The 27,194-nt window shown below is 36.2% G+C and overlaps 1 protein-coding gene across 2 annotated transcripts in view; it reads right to left on the bottom strand.

The window, feature by feature from the left end:
• ITGAV (integrin subunit alpha V) overlaps window positions 1-27,194 on the bottom strand; it is an 84,563-nt gene that overhangs the window by 17,657 nt on the left and 39,712 nt on the right. For both annotated transcript variants that reach the window (XM_008530577.2, XM_008530579.2), the window contains exons 6-19: window positions 26,595-26,640; window positions 23,237-23,362; window positions 21,975-22,019; window positions 20,863-20,906; window positions 20,717-20,773; window positions 18,241-18,293; window positions 17,637-17,839; window positions 14,982-15,173; window positions 12,494-12,539; window positions 11,006-11,113; window positions 9,249-9,307; window positions 7,542-7,696; window positions 4,368-4,505; window positions 210-277 (exon numbers count right to left, since the gene is read on the bottom strand). In XM_008530577.2, coding sequence (XP_008528799.1) covers window positions 210-277; window positions 4,368-4,505; window positions 7,542-7,696; window positions 9,249-9,307; window positions 11,006-11,113; window positions 12,494-12,539; window positions 14,982-15,173; window positions 17,637-17,839; window positions 18,241-18,293; window positions 20,717-20,773; window positions 20,863-20,906; window positions 21,975-22,019; window positions 23,237-23,362; window positions 26,595-26,640 — 1,340 coding nt within the window. The remainder of the gene's footprint in view (window positions 1-209; window positions 278-4,367; window positions 4,506-7,541; window positions 7,697-9,248; window positions 9,308-11,005; window positions 11,114-12,493; window positions 12,540-14,981; window positions 15,174-17,636; window positions 17,840-18,240; window positions 18,294-20,716; window positions 20,774-20,862; window positions 20,907-21,974; window positions 22,020-23,236; window positions 23,363-26,594; window positions 26,641-27,194) is intronic.

The raw sequence follows: 27,194 nt of genomic DNA, 5'->3' as shown, positions 1-27,194 counted from the left end.
GGAAACAAGACTGTCAACCTAGGCAACTAGTGACAATAGTGTACATTTTTTTAAAGCTCAATATTGATTGTTTTACAATTATAGAAAATAGTACATTATCTTTCTATATAACTAATTCTCATTAAAATATATTATTATTTTGAATAGAAAAATGTGCTCTTCCATTTAAATTTCTTATTATACTATTTACTGTTTGGAGGAAAACTTACCTATCCACAGAAACTTCCAGTTTGGGTTTACAGACATTGTCTTCACCACAGTCAAGGAGAATATGAGCCTACAAAAAAACACTTTATTTTTTCTATATGAAAAAATAGTATAAGACACATACGTAGTATATACCAGTATATGTGGATGTATGTGAATACACATATATACACACACATTTATATACATCATATGCACTCATCGACTTGTTTGCATACCTGAATGCAAAAGGGATCATGGCTGCTTATTTTTAAACAGATCAGTGGAGATAATCAAGAATGAAAAGGAAGAAAAAGATACATAGGATATAATACAATTAGTTGAAATTTTTACTTCTATCCCAAATTAGCTGTTAATAATTTTTGAATGGAGTGTTGTGTAGAAAAGAAAGCACCAGTCAAGAAACTTGGGGTCAGCTTGAGTCTGCTGCGCTAGCTAAAGTGTGTGATCTTGGGCAAGATAAACTCCCTCACAGACTATGCTTCTGCCAACATCATGGAAATATGGCTGCCGAGTGTAAAAGAACAATGAGCTGTAGATATACAGCAGCAATTCGGACAGGCAGACCAAAGGGAACAGAAACTGGACAGACTGAGTCCAGCAGATGCACGGCCATTTAGAAAGATGAGAGAAAAGGAACTAGAAAAATTAAAGTTAGCCAATCCAGGATAGGTGAAATAAGCAAAAATCCGAACTTTCACCCTCTAGATCTGGCCATGAGAAGCCAGGTGGAACAACATGGAAAATCTAAAAGCGAGAAACTGTGGGAGGCAGCAGAAGAGGTTGGATAGGATATGAAAGAGGAATATAAAAATTGAGAAGCGGGGCCAGCCTGGTGGCGCAGTGGTTAAGTGCATGCACTGCACTTCGGTGGCCCAGGGTTTGCAGGTTCGGATCTCGGGTGCAAACCTACACACTACTCATCAAGCCACGCTGTGGCAGCATCCCACATACAAAATAGAGGAAGACTGGCACATATGTTAACTCAGGGCCAATCTTCCTCACCAGAAAAAAAAAATTAAGAAAAGAGGAAAGGAAAAAAGATGAAGCCATTCTTGGTTTGTCTATTGATAACATCCAAAGGGCTACAGGTCCAGAGGCAGACAAAAAGAAAAAAGAAAAAGATTTTAAGAGGGAAAAATAATGAAAAGCGTCCTTTAAAAAAAGATGATGACTGGGGCCAGCCCAGTGGCGTAGGGGTTAAGTGTGTACATTCCGCTTTGGCGGCCCAGGGTTCGTTGGTTCGGATCCCAGGTGCAGACACGGCACTGCTTGGCAAGCCATGCTGTGGTAGGTGGCCCACATATAAAGTAGAGGAAGATGGGCACGAATGTTAGCTCAGGGCCAGTCTTCCTCAGCAAAAAGGGGAGAATTGGCAGCAGATGTTAGCTCTGGGCTAATTTTTCTCAAAAAAAAAAAAAAAAGATGATGACTGTATGCTTCCAAGTCACAAGGGACATGCAGCTACCCAGAATAAAATTATATGATAGAGATCTTAACTGTCAATTTAATGGGATGAAACCCAAAAATATACGTGACTTAATTTAATGACCTAGACATAAGTAGTTGCTTTGTGCTTCAAGAAGGAAAAAAAAAGGTCAGACTATTAGGAGAACTCTGTGATGATTCCAGAAGTCACACCAAATATAAACACTGATGAATTAGTTCAGGAATAAAGAGTGAATTTTGCAGATAACAAATTAACTAGTGAAATGGTGTGTATTAATAGTCCCAGTTAGAATGATGAGTATCTGAAGTTTGGAATGAACAGTATGTATGAAATATTAATAAAACTGTGGTAAAGGGATGGTTGGCTGACTACCACACTATATTAAAGAAAAAGGACTGGGCCAGCATTGGTTCAGCTAAGTATTAAAATATGCTGTCGGGAAAGGTATTCTCAGAAACAGAAAAGCATGGAGCAACGTCTTCCATTCACAAAGAACTAAATCTCTACAGTTATATATTCAAATCTTGCACAAAATAAAAACTTAACACATATTTGAAAGAATGGAGGGTAGGAAAAAAAAACACTCTGCAGAAAGCACTAAATGTCTACTCCAAAGGATTGGGGTGCAGCAAGGGAAACCCTAGACTAGCTGCCCTGGCCAGTGCTGGAGCCACTAGGGGGCCCCATGGGGCTTCTGCGCACTTGCAATGTGCCGAATGAGATTGAGAAATTGGTTTTTAAATTTTATTTAATTTTAATCTCAATTGAGATGTGCTGTAAGTATATAATACACTCTGAATTTTGAAGACAGTAAAAAATAGAATGTAAAATATTTCACTGATAATTTTTAAATGGATTACATGTTGAAATGGTAATATTTAGGAGATTGTCATGGACTGATTTGTGTCCCCTCAAAATTCGTATGTTGAAGTCTGAACCCCTCAGTACCTGAGGGTGTGACTATATTTGGAGATATGGCCTTTAAAGAGGAAATTAAGTTAAAATGACTTCATTAGGATGGGCCCTCATCCAATATGACTGGTGTATTATAAGGAGATGGGGACACAGACACACGGAGGGGAGACCATGTGAAGACACAGGGAGAAGCCGGCCATCAACAAACCAAGGAGAGAGGCCTCAGGAGAAACCAACTCTGCCGACCCCTTGACCCCAGACTTCAAGCCTTCAGAATCGTAAGAAAATAAATTTCCACTGTTTAAGCCCCCCATTCTGTGTTACCTTGTTATGGCGGTGCTAGCAAACTCATACAGATATATTATCAAAATTAATTTCACCTGTTTTCTTCCCTTTTAAAAAAATGTTGCTGACTACTAAATTTAAAATTACAAACATGGCTCACATTATATTCTATTGGAAGCAGTCCTTTATAGAGAGGGCGGTAAAAACATTTATAATATGACCAGTGAAATGAAGAATCCTTTCTAGAAGGAATAGTAAGAATAGTGGGTAGGTAACTAACATAGAAATGAGAGTAAATAATAAAGCTAAGAACGCAGAAGGAAAGATGCCTGAAAGTAATAAATTCAGGACACAAAGGAAACAAAAAAAAAAAGATTCAGATAATGAAGACTGAGAGCAAGAGGGGGCAAAAAGGGAAGCCAAATATGACAAAGTTACTACTTCCCTCAAAGGGGTTTCAAAAGTTAATCTATTTGATCAGCTGGCTTTAAAATCGTATTGGTATTAAAGACACTGGTGACCTTAGTAAGTTAAAAGTAATGTTAATACTAATAAGTGATTTCCAAAAAATTTAAAAACTATAAAGAGAAAATCATAAGCCCAATATCAAAACACGTATTGTAAAGGGATGAGTAACAATTAACTATTTAAAAAAATATAAAATTGAATGACAGACCCTAAGAGGCTCAGATGTTATACTATTATTAGTCAACATAATATTGTATATCCACTAAAAATAAAAAATACTAAAAAATGAACTAACAGAACTATATTTACAAGTTCTATATTAATGGGTGGTAGAAAGCGACACATTTACTATTCATGTGCAAAAGGAAATATGAAATAGTTTATAAAAATTAGAAAAGACTAAAATATAACTTGCCTTATGCTACTGCCAAATATAGTCTTCTCAAATTATATATATATATATATACATTAAAAAAAAGAGTTTATGAGATCTTAGCAAGTTAGACAAAAGAAATAACCTAAATTTAAGGTAAAGCGTTCTATAAGAGAAGAAATTTTAACCTAAAAATATGAACACGTAAAAAAAAGAGAAAAAAGTAAATACAATAATATTTGAATATATAGGTTTTTACATAGGATTTTCTAAAAATATAGTACAGTCTTTATGAAGTTTTATTTGCTTTTATGAAAAGAACGATTTATGTACTATATACATATGCATACATGTGTGTACATATACTATTTTTTACAATTAAAATGTAAATCAAAGATAACAGATATAAAACTTGTTTAGTAAAACACTAAAATACTATATAAATACATTGGCACTTTGTTGTTTTCCTTGAATTACTTTACTATTTACGTATATGAAATGCACCCTCTTTCTGTGCACATCACTAGGTTCTGAGTGCCTTTAAATATGTCTAACCTGAAAATTCAGATTCCTTCCTCTCTGACTTCTTTGACTAAACATTATAAAAGCAATCCCTTGTAATATTTAAAAATATGAATTGTAAAACTTTAAAGTGAGAAAGTGCGGTACCTGTCGACTAATGTTGGCAGGAGTGAACTGGTTAAGAATGGGCTGTAAGCCTGTTGCATCAGCAGCCGTTCTGTAATCCAACCGATACTCCATAAAAATAGTAATCGGAGTGAGTTTGTCTCTAAATTCAGATTCATCCTAGAAATGGAAAAGCTTCGAATTAACAATACATCATCTATGACACCAAACTATCTGGAGAAATTCATAAGTGCACTATACAAAGCCAGCTGTGTTCATCCTTGATCCAAGTCTACCAAAACTCTCTGAAAAACCACACGTACAAAAGAAGAGAGTATCCAAAAAGATTATCACTATCCAGGGAGAACCCTTAACCAATTTTTTTTTTTTTTGAGGAAGATTAGCCCTGAGCTAACATCTGCAGCCAATCCTCCTCTTGTTGCTGAGGAAGACTAGCACTGAGCTAACATCTGTGTCATCTTCCTCTATGTTTTATGTAGGACGCCTGCCACAGCATGGCTTGATAAGTGGTGTGTAAGTCCACACACAGGATCCAAACTGGCGAACCCCGGGCCACTGAAGTGGAACACGCAAACTAAATTGCTACACCACTGGGCTGGCCCCAACTCTTAACTAATTTTTGTTTTATAACGTAATATTTGATTCCCACAAAAATATACAAGGCATATTAATAAAATGAGCAGTCAAACACACCCCCAATATAATGACTAGAACATTACCAGTATCACTTGAGCTACCCACGTGCTCCTTCCTCTCTTTGGCCGTCTGCCTTTCTTCTCAGAGGAAACCACTATCCGAAATTTTAAGTTCACCATTCTCTTGCTTGCTTTCAGCAGTTTTATTACATTGCATATGTCCCTAAACAGTATGTCCTTCAGTTTGCTTTTCCTTTTTTCTTTATTTAAAAATGAGATGATATGTACTCTTCTGCAATTTGCTCTCTGTTCACCCTCCTTTTTAAGATTCACCCATGCTGTTGCATGTAGTTGAGGTTAATTTTTACTGTTGAGTAATATTTCATCATATAATAAATCCACAATTTATTTCTCCATTCTCCTGTCAAAGGTTACCCGGATGGTTCTGGGCTTTTTGCTTTTGCCATTACAAAAAAAAAAGTGTTCTAATAATTATTCTTCTACAGAGTGGTAAGCAGATTTTTCAGCTCTGTAAGATAATACCACACTATTTTCCAAAGTCTTCATAACAATTTACACTGCCATCAGCAATGTGTGCGAATTCTCATTAAGTCACGTCTTGACCAACCAACAGGTAGTGGCAGACTTTGTTTGAATGTAACACGGTATTTCTTCATAGTTATAACTTGAGGTATTTGTCTTGTTAGTTTAAATCACGAATAGTTATTTAATTTAGTCAAAAGCTTTTCCTGCACTAAAGTAAGACGGTCATGCTTTTTTCTTTAGTTTATTCATGCGTTAAGTTGCAATTCTATGTTTTCAATGTTAACCCACCCTAGAATAAATCCAAGTTGGTCTATTTATTTCATCTTGTTTTATAAACTGCTAGATTCCATTTGCTTATATTTGGCTTAGTAATGTTACATCGATGTCTTTGTGTAAGATAGACATGAAATTCTCCTTGCTTGTACTCTTTTTGACCTGTCTGGGCATCAATTACACCAGCTTCATAGAAGGACTTGGAAATGTTTTCTGTTTTCCTATTCTTTCAAAGAGTTTAATGTTGGAATGTCTCGTTCTTGACAGTTTGGTAGATACTGTTTATAAAACCATCTGGGCCTTGTGTTTCCTTTGTATAAAAATTTTAACTGCCGATTCAACGTTTAAAATGGTTTACATGGTTAAATGGATTATTCGGGTTTTCTATTTCTTCTTATGGCAGTTGCATTATGTTCTTCTAAGAATTTCCCTGTTTTGTCTAAGTTTTTCCCTGTTTTGTCTAACTTTTCTATGTCTTAGCACAATTTTGCTCATAATAGTCTATTATTTTAATCCCTCTTTTATCTGCAGTTATGTCCCTTTTCAATTCCTAATTTTAGGAGGGTTTTTTTTTGTTTTTTCCTTCATTTTTTTCAAAATTAAATAGCATTTAAGGCTTCACATTCTGCTTCTGTGAGATCCCACAAATTCTGATACACAGTATTTTCACTATGATTCACTTCTACATAATTTCCATTATGATCTCTTTCTTGATCCCAAAGTTATTTAAAATCACAATTCCTAATTCTCAATTTATCCTTTTGTTATTGATTTCTAAAAACTGGACCGTGATCAAACAGTATATTTTCTACTATTGCAATTCTCTGAAATTTGTTTCGACTTCCTTTATGACCTATATAGTCAATTTTTATATTCTCTAGTTGTTGGGTGCTGAGTGAATCGAGCTTGTTAATTGTGTTGCATCTTCTAAATCTTTACTGATGTTTTTATCTTCTTTTTATAAATTTCATCCTTTCTTTCTTTAAACATCTTATACAAATTTATATCCCATAACTGATAATTCCAACATCTTGAGGCTTTGCAGGCTTAAAATTTGTTGTTTCTTCTAATGGCTTGTTTCCTTGTACGTTTAGTGCTTTTTTTAAAATGAATTCACAGTTGATTGAACTTAACCTGTGGAAACCATGGAGTCCATATAGATTGTTCCAGAAAGGCTGCAATTGCTCTTGCTGGAGGCAGGGTGCACCTCCATCCTGGGAACACTTTAGTCTCATGCAAGTACTAGGACCTAAAGCAGGAGGCTCAGCTCAGACCCCTGGCTCGCAAACACCCAGGCGAGTCTGCATCCCTGTGCTGGTGTCTGCAATTCCTGCTCATCCTCTCTCCTGGTTCCATTCTTTCCCAGCAACCCTGGCTCACACATGTGCACACGATTCACAAGTCAAATTCAGCCAACAGAGTTTTTAAATTCATTGCTTATTTTTTTAGACCCTGGCGATTTCTTTTACTGTCTTGAGAGTCCAGCAATATTTAAGGACTATGTTTGTCATAATTTATTCAGTAGCACTGTTGTGGAAAGGCCATTTGGAATATCCAGTCGGCCAGGAGTAGAAGTCCATTACTCAGGTTTGACACCTTAAAAGCTAAATTTCCTCAAGTGTATTTTTCTGTGTTTTCCTTTTGATTTAATACCAAAATTTACAGAAAGTGAAAATTATTGAGATGAAAAGAAAAAAACGTGTAAAAAGAGAAGATAACGAAGCAGAAAAGTCTCTCTTACCCGCAGATACGCTATCAGTTCCTCGCACTGCATCTGTCCCCCCCTTGAAATGGTCATGTTCTTGGAGTGACCCGGGGACCTGTTATGGAGAAACAGTGCTCGTCGAATGGCTCCTTTTTGCTTGAGTTTATCCAAAAGAAGCTCCACCTGGAAGTCTATACAAACCAAAAGATTTATAACCAACACAATCTTTATGGACACCTATCTGTCTCAGATATCTAGAGTTTTCATGTAAACACAGATATCTATTCCTTAAGAAGTAATTTGTTTCTAATTCATTAAAAATGTCTACACATTGTAGTGAGATCAGAACATATTAATTCTGAATAAATATTTCATAATTATTTAAATAACTAATCCAACTATCCCCAAAGTCATGTCATATGTTAATTCAGACAATAGATAATGACGGTAGTAAAACAATTATCAGAGGAGAAATTTTCAAAATTAAGCTGAGAGGAGGAAGTTCAGGGCATGAAATACACGTGAATTAGGACCTCCATCATTAATGCAAGTAGGAGGACTCTTGTTGTCTGTGATTATGAAATATTTACTAGCATGCAACCCTACCATTGTATTAAAAACTATGATGAATGAACAGTTTGCACCACTTGCAACTCCTAGTTCTAATGAAGCTACCATAGCAAATTGTGAGATAAATAGGTCTCTCATGAAGCAAGTGACCAAATATAGTTGATCGAGTCAAGAATCATCTTAAAGGAATGTGTAGCCTATCATCTGAAGCACAGTTGTTAGGACTACTTCCTTCTAAGATTCAATTCTTTAAATAGTTTCTTTAAAGGAGTGCAAATCTTTCAAATCACAAATCTCTCTCCAACTTTCTCTAAATGTTGAACTTCATGTCAAATTTGGGTGAAAACCCAAGGTTATTTTGCTACCAGTTCTGTTCCACCCACCCAAACTTGCTGTTTCTGAAACACGCTAAGCATGCTCCTGCCTCAGGCTTCTTGAAATTGCCATTTCCCGTGTGCAAAATACTCCTCCAGACACCCCCTAGCTCCTTCATGTCCTTCGGGTCTTCACTGAAAAGTCACCTTCCAGTGACCCCTTGCCTTGCTACCCAATGAACTTCCATGCACAAACACCACCCAACAGATCCAGCCCTCTTCCCCTTTATCATTCATCCTTAGCACTTGTCACTAACCTACTGACCAATCTTGGCGTCAATTACTTAACTCTCCTACCTTGCTCACAGGACCACGTAAACCATTTTCTGGAAAGGTAGAGTCAAATTTGAGTTTGCTGTGGGGGTTAAATTTAGTGGCCAATACTTTTTCTCCTTCTCCCTATTTCTAAGCCACTTCTACTCTTGAGATTGCTGGGGGCTTCTTCAAGACACAAAATATGAACCTCTCAGTAGATCATCTACTTATAAACAATATCATTTCCCCTAGAGTTCATTTATCTCACACTGGCAACTGCTTAACTTTCTGAAGGCCATATTTACCATTTGGTGGACTATTTTGTTCACAATGTCAATAAATAAATGTATTACTTCTGAATTGGCTTAAGAGCTGCCAAAGTAATTACGCTTCAATTTTAAATGTCTTTAAGGATAAACGTTCAAATAAAAAACATCAACAACTATTTTAGTAATATTTGAGTATTCAAATATCCTAAAACATTCTTCAAGTGCTCTGTATGCAGCATCATTAAAACAACATAATTTTTCTAGAGAACACTTACTAAGTTTCGTAGGAACTGCTCCTTTGCCATCTGCCTTTAAGCAGAACCTGACATTAAAACTGTAGGAAAATAAAAATATATACAAATCCTATAATCCAGTGTAGACATATTTTTGAACATTACCCAGATCTCATATTTCGAATACACAGTTTACATTGTGAAGTCTTACATCTTTTTTCATGTCTTACTATTATTTTTAAAACGTGAAACTATACAGAATAATCTAACCCATCCTTCAGTAATTTAAGCACATTTCCTTTGATAGTACCTTGATGAGAAAAAGAAAAGGAAAAGAAAAGAATTTCCTAGCTTCCTCTCAAGTTTACAGAACCTGTTGATAAATCCAAATGAGGGAAGTGACAGTCCAGATTTAAAATAATGTCACCTTCAATAAAAATCGCCTCCCCGCCCAGAGCTTCCCTTAATTAGCAAGCTCCTCTAGAAGTGTTCTTCACAATTTATTAACAGCTCATGAAATCAGTTTAATGTGCTGTGGCCAGCATCTTAAAAAACAACAAATTAAATAAATAAAAATTGAATTAAACATCAATGGTAAGATTTCATAAAACTTTTTTTAATTACATACATATGTTTACTGGATTATGGTGCAAAATGTATTTTGTACAATGTGCTATAGTCAAAAACATATGAAAGCTACTGCTCTAGTTAGCATATAATTATTAGCATAATTATAAGCATATTATTGGCACCTTCACAGGGACATGCAGGATGTGTGAAGGGAAGAAAGAGAATAAACTTAAAGCCAAAATCTTGAAAACAACTTCACTGCCAATCAATAAAAATGAAGATCAAATATGAGTGAATTTTGAATGTAATCCAATGAAAAGAAATAACAATTTGAAAAATGATTTTAATAACTATAATAATTTCAAAACAAAATCAGGAAAAATATTTTTTCATTAGCTCTTCGGAAGTAAAATTTTCCCAGTTTCCAATCATTCTACCCGCAACTGTAAGTTCTCTCTGATTTTTCTGTGTGAACGAGGAACATGAACACTGTTTCCCAAAGTTGGGTACTCACAGTGATTTTAATAGTACATGGGTCAGGATTTTGCATTAATAATTTTATATTTATTTTGACATGTATGAGAAAGACCTTGGTTTCTCCATTTTTATTTTAAAGTGTTTTAAAGGAAAATATGAGTCAATTTTTTTAAAAACTTAAAATTATAAATACAAGTAGAATGAAAATATGGCAAAAATGATACAATATAGCAAAAAGTAGCATACTAAGAATGAAGACTTAAGAAACACTGGACTAGAGAAGAATTCAGACATTGAACTTACAAAAAATTATATTTTTCTTTAGAAACTAGTAAAGGAACAAGTAGAAGACCAGGATATTAAACCAAAATAATACTTTCCATTTAGCTATTCATAGATATTAAATCTGAAAATGATCGTGTATTTTAAAAATTAAAATGTTCATGGGCCTGTTTAGAATTAAATATAAATGAGTTCTGAGATCTTATTAGCTTTTCCTTCTTTTAGAACATATTCACTAAGCATGCATCTTTTTTAAAAAATTAATTTTATGCTAGTTTGTAGCATATTTCTAGAGCCTTCTACATATCTTCTTTGGAAGAATATTTCTATAATCCAATCTATGACATGAAAATAGAGTATATCCATAGAAACTGCTTTAGCAGTATTTCAGCCTCCCCAATTTTCAATTGTTTTTACAATGATTGAACCAATAATCACAATAATAACCATTATTAAACAAATACCCTTACCAGGAAACTTTAAGATCTGTCCCAGGCAGTGGGCAAGTTTTATTATCTTGATTTAAAATGCTAGGGTATACTTCAAGGCCAGCATTTACGGTGATAACTGGTCTGGCCCTGGTCAAAATAACAAAAGGAAGAAAAAAACGTTCTTTAAAATGTTAGATTGGTCTAAGCATTTTAGGCGCACATTCACCGCATCTATAGTGCAATGTTTACTAAAACATTGTTTATAATAGCAAAAAGAATAGAAACAACCTAAACACAGAATGAACAACTGTTCCAGTTTGCCTAGGACTGTCCTGATGTTTGCACTGACAGTGCCACATCCTGGAAAATCCACAGTTCCAGGCAAAGCAGGTCAATTGGCCAACCCATCGGAATTCAGTCCATTAAAGCAGAATGGTTAAACACGTCATGGGATATCTACCTAATACAACGCTGTAATATAGCAAGGAAATGAGTGCCGTAAATCCATCTGTGCTGATATGGATGATCCCTAATATTCCCAAGACAGAATTTTAGTATAAGAGGAAAAAAAAAGCCTACAATGTACAAAAGATACATGCACGCACACATACACATGATTTTTTAATGCATAGACTATTTCTGGCAGGATATACTAATAAATAGTAACTGGTGTGGGAGAAAGTACATTTTTTTATTGTATGCCCTTTTTGCATTGGTTGAGTTTTTACTACATACATGTATTACTTCATTAAGAACAATTTTAAAAAGTGAAACAATAAATTAAAATAAATACAGTTTTCCAAAGCTCAGATGCTCAGGTTCAAACCATATAAAAATACGGTGGGCTCAGGTCAGTGTGCCTGTCTCAATCAGGATAAACCAGGGAATCTGGTGGACACCTGCTGCCCTGAGAACCACAACCAAGTTGACCCAACACAAATCCCATTTCACAGCGCCAATGTTAGCTCTCCTGCCATGTATAAACGTGACCCGTAGAAGTGCAAACATCTTAATCTACTTGGGATGCCAGGTGATATCCTAAGGCATGAGAAATTGATGAAATGCAGAGAATAATTGGGAATATGTATGAAGCTGGGAAATACAGATATGTGGATTTATACATATTGCTCTAATGAAAATATTTATTTTCGTAGTCATTAGATACTGCCCTTGTGGACAGAGAATGCTATGGCACAAACACCAAGTTAATTTCTTGCCTCTTAGAGGAAAACATAAACTGTATACTTTTTACAGAGAGATTTAAAGTGCAGGAGAATATCTTTGAATATAATATAAAGAACAAAGATGGAAAATTCTGAATACTTTTCTCAATAAAAAATCTGCAGCTTTCTCTATTTTGGGATCTCCTCCTATCCATACTACTTGCCTGGAGCAAATCTTGACTAGAAAGAACAAATTTTATCATTACTTCAAGAAAATTCAACTAAAATTCAAACATTAGTACTTAACTATAAAACTTTCAAACAATTCAGAATATTCCATTTCAGGACATGGAAACATGCTCACCTGTATAATACAGCTCTATCTACACCAAAAGCTCCTACAAGTAAGTCTTGAAAGAGAGTAGAAAAAATATGTTAGTAACAATAATGGTTTTATAAATTCACACACCATTCTGCAAAACTTTCAATGCATATAATAAAGATTTAGACCAGTCTCAAAACTACTCTTCATCAAATGGTTGTCAGATAATATCTAAAAGGCTAAAATATATGAAAAACTCTAAATAAGCTATCATCAATGGCAAACGCTCAACATAAAACTAATCTTTCATTCAGGTAGACAATAATCTTTTTAATGGCTATTTAGTAAAAATCAGCAACAATAAGGAAGTGTATAACCCCAAACACACATACCCTCAAACAAAAAAGCTTTATAGATGCCTGTGGATTTTACTTTCATTGTAAATGAAATTTACACTTTCATTGTAAAATTTCTTTTTTTTCATTTTATCTATTTTGTTTCAAAAACCAAACCAAAAAAGCACATTACATATACTTAGAATACTTAGAATGTGGGCAGACAGCATTCAAATCAACAAGAACAGAATGCATTAGTCTTTATATGTAGCTGCTACAACTGGTTCGCAACTAGGAAATAATGAAATCAGAGCTGTCTCACAGTATACCCAGCTAGGCCTGAGGAAGCCCTTTCTAAGCAGAAAAGTACATGAGAAACCATAAAGACGGGTAGATTGGATTACATAAAAATTAAGAACTTCTTTATGCCCAAGAAGCAAATGTGACAAACTGAGAACTATATATATGAGTTAATACCCTCAATATTTAAGGCACGGCCACAAGTTAAAAAAAAAAATGAGTGAATAAAAGAAAAGAAAAACATCCCAATAGAAATGGAGAAAAAAAGATACAAAAAGGAAATTCACCAAAGTAAATACATATGCAAATAAACAAAAATGCTTCCCCTCACTAATAATCAAAAAGTATAAATGAAAACAAAATAACATTTTCCACCTGTCAGATAATATAAAGTTATTTTAAAAGAAATGAAAGATGACACCCAGTGTGGGCACAAATGTGGGAAAATGATGGCTCACTCCCTGCTGGTGAGTGCTTAAAAAACTTGCAAAACCTTCTTTTGTAAGGAGTGGGACTGTAGTTTGACAATGTGTGTCAATAGCCTTAAAAAAAAGCGCGTATCTTTGACATGGCAATTCTAGAATTTTGTCCTAAGGAAATAATCAAAGGTTCGCACCAGAATTACATACAAGGATGTAACTGCCCCCAAATAAGGTTAAATAAGGTATGATTACGGCCATTTGATAGAATGGAAAACATAAAATTCATGTTTTAGAAAAAAAATAACACGAGACATTTCTGATACTTGAATAAAATACGTTATTAGTGCATAAAGCATAATTCTATTTTGTTTAAAAAAAGTGTGTGAAATCACTGAAAAAAAGATGGAAAGATATGCCTTGCTGTATTTTCCAAAAGTTCTATAATAAATATATTGTATCATAACAAAAAAAATTCTTGAAATAACACCAACATAGATAAGAATTAACTTCATGTCCTATTTCCAAAAGCATGTCAACATACTTGTATATTGAGCTAAAAATTAACTGTTTCCATAACAAAGGTAAACTAAATTTTCTGCATTGTATTTCATTTAAAGAATGATCCAGGGCCGCCCCGTGGTGCAGCGGTTAACTGCTCACATTCCGCTTCAGCGGCCTGGGGTTTGCCGGTTCGGATCCCGAGTGTGGAAATGGCACCGCTTGGCATGCCATGCTGTGGTAGGCGTCCCACACATAAAGTAGAGGAAGATGGGCACAGATGTGAGCTCAGGGCCAGTCTTCCTCAGCAAAAAGAGGAGGATTGGCAGATGTTAGCTCAGGGCTAATCTACCTCAAAAAAAAAAAAAAAGAATGATCCATTATGATCCTAGATCCATTATTATCCCCAAAGTATGTAAGAGCCAGAAAAAGGCCTCACTTCCTGTACCGGCTCAAACCAGTGGGCAACCTTGGGCAAATGACCCTTCTCAGTCTCTTTTCTCATCCAAAAAATGGTATAATAATGAGCTGAGCAAGTTTATATTCCTCACCAGCCTTATTGGGAAAATTAAAGGATATAATATATTTTTTAAAATTCAGAATGATTAGTCAATTACATAAAAATGCTAGATCATTAAAAGAAAGACAGCTTACATTTAAAAACTTAGAATGAGCACTTAGCCTTTGTTAATAGCTTCTGCAACATTTCTCTCTGACCTTTCGATACAGACTTCAAGACAATAAAAGAAACTCAGAGTATGTATTATAGTGGAAGCTCTCAGCAAACAGAGCTGTCTTTGCTTTGTATTCCTTTCATCAATGAGAAGAGGGCCTTGAACAACAGTATGGGCTTGAACAATACTTGAAATACTGAATTGAAATGATTTATAACATAAATCAAGAACACAATAACTAACACTATTTGCCATTAAGACTGAAACATCTACAAAGCTCTATGTATTTCTAGGAAAGCACCTGGATATCCATTTTTGTCTATATCCGTGGCTCCTTTCATTGAATAGCCAAAGCTGGGGGGCATGCTCCGAGCAGCCCACTTCCCTTCAAGGATCTGCGATGGGACCGAATTCAAGCCTGTTGATCTTCCATTGAAAATATAAACAATTCCTTTTTTATCTTCACCCCCATATGGAGCAGCAATTGCAATATCTGTGAGGGAAAAGGTGGGGGGGTGGCGGTAGGAGATGGAGAGAAGTAAGAAGGGGTTGAAGAAAGGGAAGAGGAGGAAGGAAGGAGGAAAGGAGAGGGGGAGGGCAAGAAGGGAGTCTTAGTCTTAGTACTTATTATTTATATGGAGAAGATCTTAATATTTCCAGAACCCATTTGTCCTGATAAATATTGATTCCAAGTTCAGTAGCATACTCTTTACTCAACAATCTAATTCAATGAAATTCCAGTGAAACAGTGTGGAAATGACATTAATTTGGAGCCAGGTATTCTGAGTCCAACCTCGGACAAATCACTTAACCTTTCTGGACCTCAAATGGTTCATCCTTAAAATGGAGGGGAGGGGACATGTCGAAAGACTCATCTAATGTTCATCTTAGCTCTCAAAATTCTAGTTACTGTGGTTGGGCATGGTGTTTGGTTTTCTGGCTCAGAAACGTGAAAGTTAGGATTTCATCTCGACCCAACCCAACTTACACTGAAATAACATAAACAAAGAAAAAGCTTAAATTCTTTAATAAACAAAAATAAATACAAAACATCAAATGGCCAAAAAAACCAAAACCACCAAATGGTCATTATGACCTTTCCTAACTCTAGAACGTATTACAAAGATGCCTACTTCCTTCTCTCTCTGCTGGGATCACCCCAGACAAGCCATTCTCCTCCTCTCCCTGGACTCCTAAAGGCCTCCCACTTCTGCTCTGGCCCCTATACTCCACTCTCCTAGAAACTGCCAAATGTAGTATCATGTTATCTTTCTTCTTAAATCCTTCAATTATCTCCCAAAGCATTTAAACGCTACCCGGTTTTGTCCCTTCATTCCACCACCACTCCCACCACCCTCACCCCGAGTTCTCACTGTCACTCACTCTTTCTACCAAGCCTGGCCTTTTTCTCTGTTTCTTAAACACGCTGAGCCGGTTCCCATCTCTGGGTTTATACTTGCTGCTCCCTCTGCCTCAGCACCTCTTGCTCCAGAGCTTTTCGAGGTTTGCTCCATTCCTTTGTCCAAATCACAGATCCAATGTCATCCCTGGCCACGCTATGAGGCAATGCACTCTCCCCTCTTGATCACACTCTCTCTAGGCACTCTATCACATTACATTGCCTTTGTTTTGTGTTTTAGGTGTTATTATTATGTTTTTTTGGTGAGGAAGATTCACCCTGAGCTAACATCGATTGCCAAGCTTTCTCTTCTTTTACTTGAGGAAGATTAGCCCTGAGCTAACATCTGTGCCAATCTTCTTCTATCTCCCAGAAAACCCAGAGACAGAGGCCCACCTACAGCAAAGAACTCGTCCAGCTTATTCAAGGTAGGACCTCAGCTGTGGTCCTGCGTTTTCTAGCTAGATTTTTTTCTCAATAAGTAATGGTTTGGTCTGTTCTATAGTACTCTTTTCAAATTCTGTTTTGAACTTTATACCAGAGTTTCATTTGATTTCTAAGTTCTCTTAGTAGTAAAATTCTTTAAGTCCCTATGGTAGGAAGCAAAATGTCCCTTTGAGTAGCTTTGCACTAACACTGAAAACTTCTAGGGTTAATCTGAGAGATGACACTTCAGTACACGACATAAAACTACCCACGAGGCAGGAGTGGAGTCTTGAGGCCAAACCAATGTTTGCCTTTTCTACTACGACTTGGGAGATATTACAGTTATCCATATTTTTGAAGTTTTCTTTTTAATTTATAAGTTTCTTTTAAATTTTAAGGGGCATAGCCCTATATATTGTTGATTATACAAACCAACCAACTCTCTATTCTGTGATCTCTACTAAGGTTTTTAATAGTATTCTTTTAAAAAAAATCTTAGTAATTTGTAACGTATATTTCATTCTATAGTAAGAGCCAACTTTGATTTTTAAAGATATCTACTACTATTAATAAATTATTAAATGGGACTATTATAAAACAATGAGCTTATGTCTTTTATTTGCACCCAGAAGGGAGATACAACCCCCCTCAGAATATTTGAGGCAGCCACAACAAAGTTATGGCTTTAAAAATAGAAACGGCCAACCACACCTTTGAGGGATCTATCAGAGTCAGCATGGCCTCGACAATGTGCCTGTGACCATTGTTACACTTGTATCAAATGGACAGTAGAGGGCGCTGCCATCAAGCAGAACAGAGACATGGCACCCCCCAGCAAGCATAGGGCTCCCTGGGACAGCAGGCTCCTTTCAGAAATTAACCACCCCCAACACTCTAATTTGAGGCTGCATGAATCATAACTCATGAGAATCAATTTTTGAAAATTCTGTTCTGATTTTTAAGGAAAGAGAGCAACCTGTCGTTCAACCTGGTGTGTTACTCACTGTCACTCAATTCTCCTTTCCAGGAAGGAGGTTTGCTTGTGTGATTCTCCACAGACCAGGGTACAGGACTTTTCCACATGAACAGAGAATAATCAGGGAACGCACAGTTGCTGAACTTTGACCTTACCATTGAAACCATCCTGGTCCAGATCTCCCAAAGGTGCGATGGCACTGCCAAACCTCGCAAAGACCTCAAACCCATTCAGCTTGGTCGTCTGGAAATCTCCCGAAGCCCTTTGCAGAGACACTGAGACCTGCCCCACCTCCTGGAGTTTGCCATCAGAACCACGATCCATGAAGAGAGGTGCTCCAATAAATACGTCTGCATAACTGAAAGAACAGAGAAGCTTTTTCACCCAAGCGAGACCAAATTCCATCCGACTATTAATAATCAGTTTCTTTCTTATTAAAACTCAGTTTCCACATCTCTCATGGCCACACTGAAGCATAAAATGATCATTTCAAAGGCAAAGCTTCCTTCAACTCTTTTAAGAAACTATGACTACTTCATAAATTACATTATTTCTTCATATTATAAAAGCTATTGAAAGATATTATGAACAGCACAGAGGTTTTCTAGTATTCATGATAAGGTTGCTTCAAATTGGTTCCTTAAATAGAAAGATTACCAGGAAGGGGACAGAGAAACAGAAGAAAAAATGTTTAACTTTACTAAAGCATTCATAAACACGAGAGAAAAACTGTTTCTGGAAACATTTTTTTAAACTTACTCATCACCGTTAATGTCAGTGGCAGCGACCGAAAATCCAAAGTATGCAGCCATCTGGAGAACAAGATCAAAATGAAATGTTTACATTTCACCCAACTGGTCCAGACAATTAATATTTGTAGTATATTTATCAAAGAGAAGGGGTTATTTTTTTCTCTGCATATAGTGCTTCAATCTAAAATTCGTCTCTTTCAAGTTTATTCTACCAACACAATGACAATCAGGGAATGAGGCTTGTTTATTTTCCTAGATTTATGGGCAAAACATACCCCATGTATATCATTTCAGTGATTTCATCACACGCCATTTAACTCCAAGTATAATCAATGCTTCTTGCCAGGCCTGACCTATTTCCTCCCTTCCTCTCCGTCACCGAACCACGCCGGATACAAACGCAGTATCAGAAAGACATAGTCACAGACAGACATTCTGGTTGAACCCAGGAAGTTAAACTGGATGTCTATGCAGTAAAGATAATAGGTAATAATTATTAATAGGTCATGATCGCCTCTCCCTATGTGAAACTACTACAACTCCAAAGAAATTATTGTTTGGAAAGTACGGAACCGAATTTGTTTTTGCCTCACAACTCAACCGATTACATGCCAGTGGTCTTGCTTTCGAAGTTCCCACAGTACAAATGCGTTTGGGTTTATTATGGGCTTATTATGCAGAGAAAGCAGGGCCTCCTCTCCCCCACTACAGGAGACTGCTGCCCATCACAGATAGAGCAGCCTGGCTGGAAATAAACGCGAAAAAGGAAAGTTCTAAAGAGAGCCCCAGGTGCAAAGCAAATCTGGGAGAGATGACAGATGAAAGACAACCTAAGGTGAAGAATGAGTCACCAAAAAAGAGCAAAGTTAGCAAAATTTGATTAGCTGAGATATCAGGAGGGAATAATAAGGGAGATCCCTCCATATCTATTTTGGGTTGATATAGTGTAATTGAGAAAATGAAAGGTGCATTCTGTACTCAATGACAAGATCAGCACATGTGTAGGAAAGTGCACTGTATTTGGGGTATCATGTTGACATGCTGCCTGGAATTTAACAGAATACTATTCTTGGGCCTTAGTCTCTCAGGATATTCAGCCTGAAACTGTAAAGAAAGGAAGGCATTTACTGAGACAAGTTTTGTCCTGGGCACTATGATTGAAATGCTTCCTTTCACTTGATTCTCTCCACAAGCCCGTGAAGAAGTCACCAGTACCTCTATTTTTACACACGGGCCACCAGATTTACAGCGGTAAATACCTCGTCTGATGCAACAAGCCTGAGCATGGAGAGCCCAGGTCTACCCCAATGCAAAGCCCATGGGTTCCCCCGACAAAACAGCCGAGGAGGAAGAAAGAAAGCACCACAGACTGTGTGCCACGTGACCCAGAGACACACACGGGCATCCGACAGGAGAAGCGGTCTGACGTGGAGAAGTCACAACAGCACAAAGGGGTAACCACCCTGCCACAATCCTAGCGGCCCATCAGCTGCAAGCCATTCCGTGTGGCATCAACCCTGACCTGCCGCACACGTGGGAAGAGGTTTCTGGGAACGCTGAGTCTAGCTCCTCATCCTGTCACTCCTCTTGCACAGCTAACAAGCTCGACGGAAGGGGAAGCGACCGTAAATCCCCAATCTGCCAGATGTTTGTTTCCTCTCTACCCACAGATCAATTTTTCCTTTATCATTACTAACATCATTTCATTCTCTGACACATACACTACAGAATGTTATAAAATGCTCGTACTTGTAGAGAATATCTAGTACTTAAAAGTACTACTTTTTAACTGAAGGATGTTTTATTTCATGTAGTAGAAATGAAGTTTACTCATAATATCTATAATACACACATCTGTGCCATGCTTTGTCTTGCATCTAATAAAATTAACAGGCATAGATCATTCCTTAAAGAAGTTAATGTCATCAGCAAAAAAGGAAATTGTTTTGGTTATGTGTGTGTGCAATTTGATTTTGTATTTCTTTTGAAAAAAAAAAAAGCCATAATATGCAATTACGAAAGTCTTTGGTTAAACAAATTACTTTGGTTAAAATAAAGGTGAAATATTTAAAGCCTATTTTGTATCTGTAATATTGATTATTAAACCAATATTTATTATATGTTGAATATTAAACCATGAGGAAATTGTCAAGAAAAGTTTTAAGACTTTAGGGAATGCTGATGTCAAAACGTTAAGTGAAAAAAAATTTATGTATTTTTTTTGGAGAGGAAGATTGGCCCTGAGCTAACATCTATTGTTAATCTTCCTTTTTTTGCTTGAGGAAGATTGTCACTAAGCTAACGTCTGTGCCAATCATCCTCTATTTTGTATGTGGGATGCCACCACAACATGACTTGATGAGTGGTATGTAGGTCTGCACCTGGGATCCAAACTGGACAGCCCCAGGCCACCACAGCGGAGCACATGAACTCAACCACTACACCACCGGGCCAGGCCCAAAGAAAACATTTTAAAAGCATACCTGCTCACCAGTAAAATTGTGCAAGGAGGACATGTTCTTCCCATCGTAAATGTAAACCTGTGCAGGAAAAACAAAAGTATATAAAATATGATAAAATATAAGAGAACCCAGAGATTTTTTTTAAAAAAGCCTTTTAACTTTCTTACCATTCCCAATGTCCTCGCTGCTCTTGGAACTCCTGAAACAAAGTCTGAAAAGGAAAAATTTCATTACTCATTTTTAAGACCAATCCTGGAAACTGTAAGAGGAAGCGGATATGTCAGAAAGCTTTAAGTTTTGTTTTGCTATTTCACTAGACAATAAATAAAGACATTTTAAAAAATTGGTGTGCCATAATAAATGATCACAGCATTTTTAACCATGAAATCAAATCTTTACAAAATACAGAAGAATCTCGAGGACCCTCAAGTAAATGTATGTGTGCCCTCTAGGCATTTGTAACCTTGTTAAAAAGAGAACAGATAAGATAAAGTGAGCCTCAGAATGAAGGAAAGCTGTACTTACAGTAGAAAAACAATACAGAGCAAACTGAAATGGTGTAGAGAAATGTGATCAAAATCAGGTAAAGTCTCTGATTCCCACACTGAGCTCTGAAGGAAGATGGGTGGACAGAGAGAGGATGGGGCAACCACTGTACAGACAGAGCCCAGGTTATGAATTACGCCTAAAGAAGGAGAAACTAAGGCTCTCCAGAAGGACTGAATCTGCTGAAAGCAAGAAGGAAGGAGCTGAAGAAATAATGGAAACTCTGAGGCTGGAAGGAAGCAGATGAGGACGAGACTGAGGACCCAGCGGCCGGCTCAATTCCAGTGGCTGCTGAAGGAACTATAACATAGACCCAGCTCATATCAATGTACTAATGTCTCCCTCATTTCTCCTGTCATATTCCATAACAAGGGTTTGAAAACTCTTTAATTGCTGAGATTTTTCAATGCCACTTGTTTAAATGCTTAGTCTAAATTTTTCTTTTTTGGTAAGGAAGATTTGCCCTGAGCTAACATCTGTTGCCAATCTTCCTCTTTTTTTGCTTGAGGAAGATTGGCCCTGAGCTGACATCTGTGCCCATCTTCTTCTATTTTGTATGTGGGTCACCACCAGAGCATGGCTGACGAGTAATATAGGTCCACACTGGGGATATGAATCTGTGAACTTGGGCCACTGAAGTGGAGTGTGCCGAACTTAACCACTGTGCCACAGGGCCAGCTCCTCGCCCCCAAATTTTTGAAAAGGGATTAAATATAGTTCAAGTGCATCATACCATCTATGCCATCACCATTGAAATCTCCAACAGCCACCGAGTAACCTAAACAGGAGAGAAAAGTAAAACATTGTCAGGGCAGGAACAGTTACCTTCAGCATACCTGCTGAGTGGGCTTTCCTTGAAACTATTTTCAAGTAATTCCTTTAATTACGTAATATTTTGTCCTCTAGGGGCAATAGATTCATATATTTATGATAAATGAATCTCTATTAGAATAACACCTCTATTAGAAAAATGAGGCTTTTATCAACTTTACAAAGGAGTCAGTTAAAAACAATAAATTTCTCAAAGGTACAGAGAACAGACTGGTGGTTGACAGAGGTGGGCGATGGGGGTGGGTGAAATGGGTGAAGGAGTCAAAAGGTGCAAGCTTCCAGCTATAAAAGAAATAAGTCCCGGGAATGTAACATACAGCCTGGTGACTATAGTTAGTAACACTGTATCGCATATTTAAAAGTTGCAAAGAGAATAAATCTTAAAAGTTCTCATCACAAGAAAAAAATCATCTGTAACTATCTTTGTCAATGGATGTTAACTAGATTATTGTGGTGATCATTTTGCAATATATACAAATATCAAGTCATTATGTTGTACACCTAAAATTAATATAATGGTGTATGTCAATTACATATCAATTAAAAAAAGGATAAATTTGTAATTCATCATAAAGAGGCAATAAATAACAGATTTTTTACAGTCAGTAAAGTACTATTTCTGTTATGTGTACTTAGTTTAATGAATAAGAGAAATTTACAGAGAGAAGAAAAGTTAATAAATCTTAAAGACCAAAACTGTAGTTTAACATAGTGAATAAAAGTCTGGGACTCAGACTGCCGGGATATGAATCTCAGAACAGCAAGTTATAAGTGAGTGGCTTTAGGCAAGTGATTTTGCCTCTTTGTGCATCAGTTTCTTTACCTACAAAACGGGAATGATAAAGGAACACTTTCATAGACTTGTGAGGATTAAATGAGTTAATACAGATAAAGCATTTAGAACAACGCCTAGAAGACAGTAAGCATATTTTAAAGGTTATCTATTATAGTTATCATTGTATAAAAAAATCACTTTCTTAAATTTCAACCACTGAAATATAACATAAGTACTCAATAACAATTTGAAATCATGTTCCTCATATTTAAAAAAAAAATCTTAATACATTACACATAAAAGATTTTCCTACTTAAAGCAGAAGAAGCAAATACAGAACAAATACACCACAATTCCATAAAATGAATCCATATTTTGGTTTTACCTACCCAAATAACTGTCATCAAAAATAGCTTGGGCGGTTCGAGTTGCTAGCTGGTTATTATATTTGATGCTGTAAACTTTGGGGTCATATTTAGATACAATTTCTGCCACTTGATCTGAAATGAGCTGACCTGAAATGCATATACAAAATAAATGATAACTTTCTAACAGAAATTTTATGATGCAGACAATGGATGGCACCTGCATTAAAGAAAATTACGTTAGAGATTAATATGTCTAATTACTAGTCTTAAATAACTCTCCTTCCTAATACTAAATCTGAAATTCGATATTATTTCTTAAGTCAAAATTATTTCTATTCAATTTAGTACTTAAAATTAGTCTCCACTAATAAAAATTTACGAATACAGAATTTGTCTTCATTCACTAAAAAAATCAATGTTAAATAAATGGAGTAACAAAATCAAGGACTATTTCCCAAACAAATCCATTAGAACTTGAAAAATCTACTGAAATAGTTTTACCTTTATAATAAGAACAACTGGCTCAAGTGATTTTTTTTTTTTCTGCTTTATCTTCCCAAACCCGGCATATATAGCTGTATATCTTAGTTGCAGGTCCTTGTAGTTGTGGGATGTGGCACGCCGCCTCAACATGGCCTGACGAGTGGTGCCATGTTCGCGCCCAGGATCCGAACCCTGGGCCACGGCAGCGGAGCTCGCAAACTTAACCACTTGGCCACGGAGCCAGCCTCTCAAGTGATTTTTTTAAATGAGTTATCTGGACACCTTTATGAAGCAGTCTGCATGGGTGAGTTCACTTTTCTTCACAACCATACACAAGAAATCTAGATGACTACAAAAACTCTGACTGCCTCCGGCCCCAAGAAAGGTTGGCTGATTTATCAAATGTCATCTCTATAACATGGGAAAATCATCTCTTCATTTCTGCTCTTTTAGAAAAAACTTCATAGCAGCTAAAATTTTCAGCCCTGCCCCAATTTGTCCAGTCACAGAAGTTGAGTTTATAAGGCAGAAACATTTTCTATCTGGGTCACTCTTTATCCTCTGTGCCCAAGAGTACCTAACACATGGGAGGAATTCAATAAATATTTTCTTGAATCAAAAAACACTGGAAAATTTTCATCATCTCTTTGAAATAAAACAAGTATCACTTTCTCTATTCTTACAGAAGCAACTCTGAGATTTATGGAAAAATTCATTCTAACATACTTACTTATTCAGGGTGAAACCTGCTGATTTTAATCTTAAAACAAAATACTCTATGCCCAGTCATGGAGCTTTTACTTACGTATTACAGCCCATTTATAATAAAACTCCAATGAACATAATATGAATAGTATCTACATCTGTCCTAATTTATAATAAATCGGAATGCATACAAACATTGTGTAATACTCAAGGTATTAAAAGAACAAGTCATTTAAACATCTTCACAGCTTGTAAAAAGGCAGAGTTAACAAGCTGTCCTGACTGAGAATCACACAATCTATCTTTGGTTCCCAGGCGGGCCCAACAGACATGTCCCTCCCCTCCGCTGAATGACACACCTAGCAGGAAAGAAGAAAAGTAAATCTATGTCTTATATATAACTAGGAAATATTAATATTTCCTATTTTCTCATATGTAATTCAAACTATTTTTCTTTTCATTTTAAAAGTATAAAACAAGCCAGAAAAAAACCCTATAAAATTCAATTGCAATTTTCTTAAATCATTTCATTTTCCAATAGATAATTCATAGAAATGCAAAATTTTCAGATTTAGTCTGTCTCATAACCAATCCCTGTCTTTGCCTGATTCTTCTCTTTTCTTCATTCTCTCCTTTGCCATCCCTTTCAACTTCTCACTTATTCCCAGTTTTCGTTCCTTCTTATTTTCCTTCTAATCTATTTCCTTCAGTAAATGTCTTCTTTAGCTTCCCTTCCTTTGTTCTTTTTTTTTTTTTTTGAGGAAAATTAGCCCTGAGCTAACTACTGCCAATCCTCCCCTTTTTGCCGAGGAAGACTGGCCCTGAGCTAACATCCATGCCCATCTTCCTCTACTTTATTTGTGGGACGCCTGCCACAGCATGGCATGCCAAGTGGTACCATGTCCACACCCAGGATCCGAACCAGTGAACCCCAGGCCGCCGAGAAGCGGGACATGCGCACTTAACTGCTGCGCCACCGGGCCGGCCCAGCTTCCCTTTCTATAAAGCAAAAGCAAGCATGGGTTTTCCCACAACGATGTAAGGAAAGCATAGCGGAGAATACAGAAGTAAAATTCAGAATCGGAAAGTACTTGCAAATCAATATAGTCACAGGCGTTCCAGTTCTTCCAAATACCAACAACGCTTGAATATCAGAACCTCAGTGAACAAGTTCTGACCCTCAAACAGCACTTTTTAGCAGAAAATAAACATGAATATATTGACTAAATAAATGGGTAAATCTAATGATAAATGAAACATAAAGTAAACAAATAAGTAGATTTAGTTACCTATTTTCAAACTGTCAGCAAATAATGATCTGCTATACATCTGTTCAAATGGTAATTCTACTAGGCCCCTCAGAATGACTGAAGAATGTAGTGTTTTATCTTTATATCAATGCCAGTTTAATTATATTCTTTTGAAGCTTACTAAGATCCTCTATTTTTAAAACTCCCTAAAGAGGGGGCTGGCCCCATGGCCAAGTGGTGAAGTTCGCCTGCTCTGCTTCAGTAGCCCAGGGTTTTGCCGGTTCGAATCCTGGGCGCAGACATGGCACTGCTCATCAAGCCATGCTGAGGCGGCCTCCCACATGCCACAACTAGAAGGACCCACAACTAAAAATACACAACTATGTACCGGGGGGCTTTGGGGAGAAAAAGAAAAAAGAAAATCTTAAAAAAAACCCAAAAAACTTCCCAAAGAAATCATTCTTGATGTCAGTAATTAATGAGAAAATAACCATTCCAATATTCTAATGAGCAAATTCAAAATATTTTTTAAACTATGAGATTTTGGAACGCCACAATTTACCTGTTATAGATCAGTTCCACACATTTCCTAATGCTTATGTCATGGCCTCTATGGTACAGAGATGGAGAAGTACATACCACAAACAATAAAAAGAAATTATTTTAAATTACTTTACATATTTACTTTAAAAATACTCAGTTTATTTTCTACTAGGAATATATTTATATAATATATATTATCTATTAATAATGTTATATATTATATATATGATGCTGTAGTCCTTTCAAAAAACATTTTGTTACAGATAGTGATTATACATTTAAATTGAATTTTTCCATTTCTTTCTTTAAAATAATCTGAAAACTCTCAAAGGCACATGAAAAACCAGGTGAGTCTGAAACACAGTCATTATTGGGTAATTTAAACAATATTAACCTACCTTGCCAATAAAAACTACCAGGACCACCAAGAAGTACTCTGTCAGCCTAGATTAAATCAAGCAACAACAAGATATATATTTAAAAACATGTAGCTTTAAAAACTGAAAGCAATGTGATAAACATAAAAGCTATATATACATGTATATATGTATATGACATATATACATATCTATTAAGGCAAACAAAATCATACATCTAAAACTCATCTAACTCAGTTTTAGTAATTTTCATTCTACCTTTTCTAAAATACAATAAAAATCAAAAAGGAAAGTTATATTCATTTAATATATGAAAACATGCAAATACGCATTTACATATATATTCTGCAGATCACGGCTGCTTCACACACTTGGCATGAAGCCCTACTGCAAAGTATTACTGCGCTACAATGAAGAAAAAAGTCACTCCTTAATTTTGTACATTATATTTGTGACTACAAAGGCAAATTTCCTTTCCTAATAATCATTAAACACTTTTTGACTAAAGGAAAATTATTTTTAGTGGCTTGCAGATCTAAACAGGAGTGAAGTTAAAGGGTAAATTTTTCAGGGTATGTTATATATACAAATTACACTTGACTAGCATTTCTTATAGCTGTA

The sequence above is a fragment of the Equus przewalskii genome, chromosome 17 (assembly GCF_037783145.1).
Source record: "Equus przewalskii isolate Varuska chromosome 17, EquPr2, whole genome shotgun sequence".
NCBI lineage: Eukaryota > Metazoa > Chordata > Mammalia > Perissodactyla > Equidae > Equus > Equus przewalskii.
This window is presented reverse-complemented; position numbering and strand designations above follow the sequence as displayed.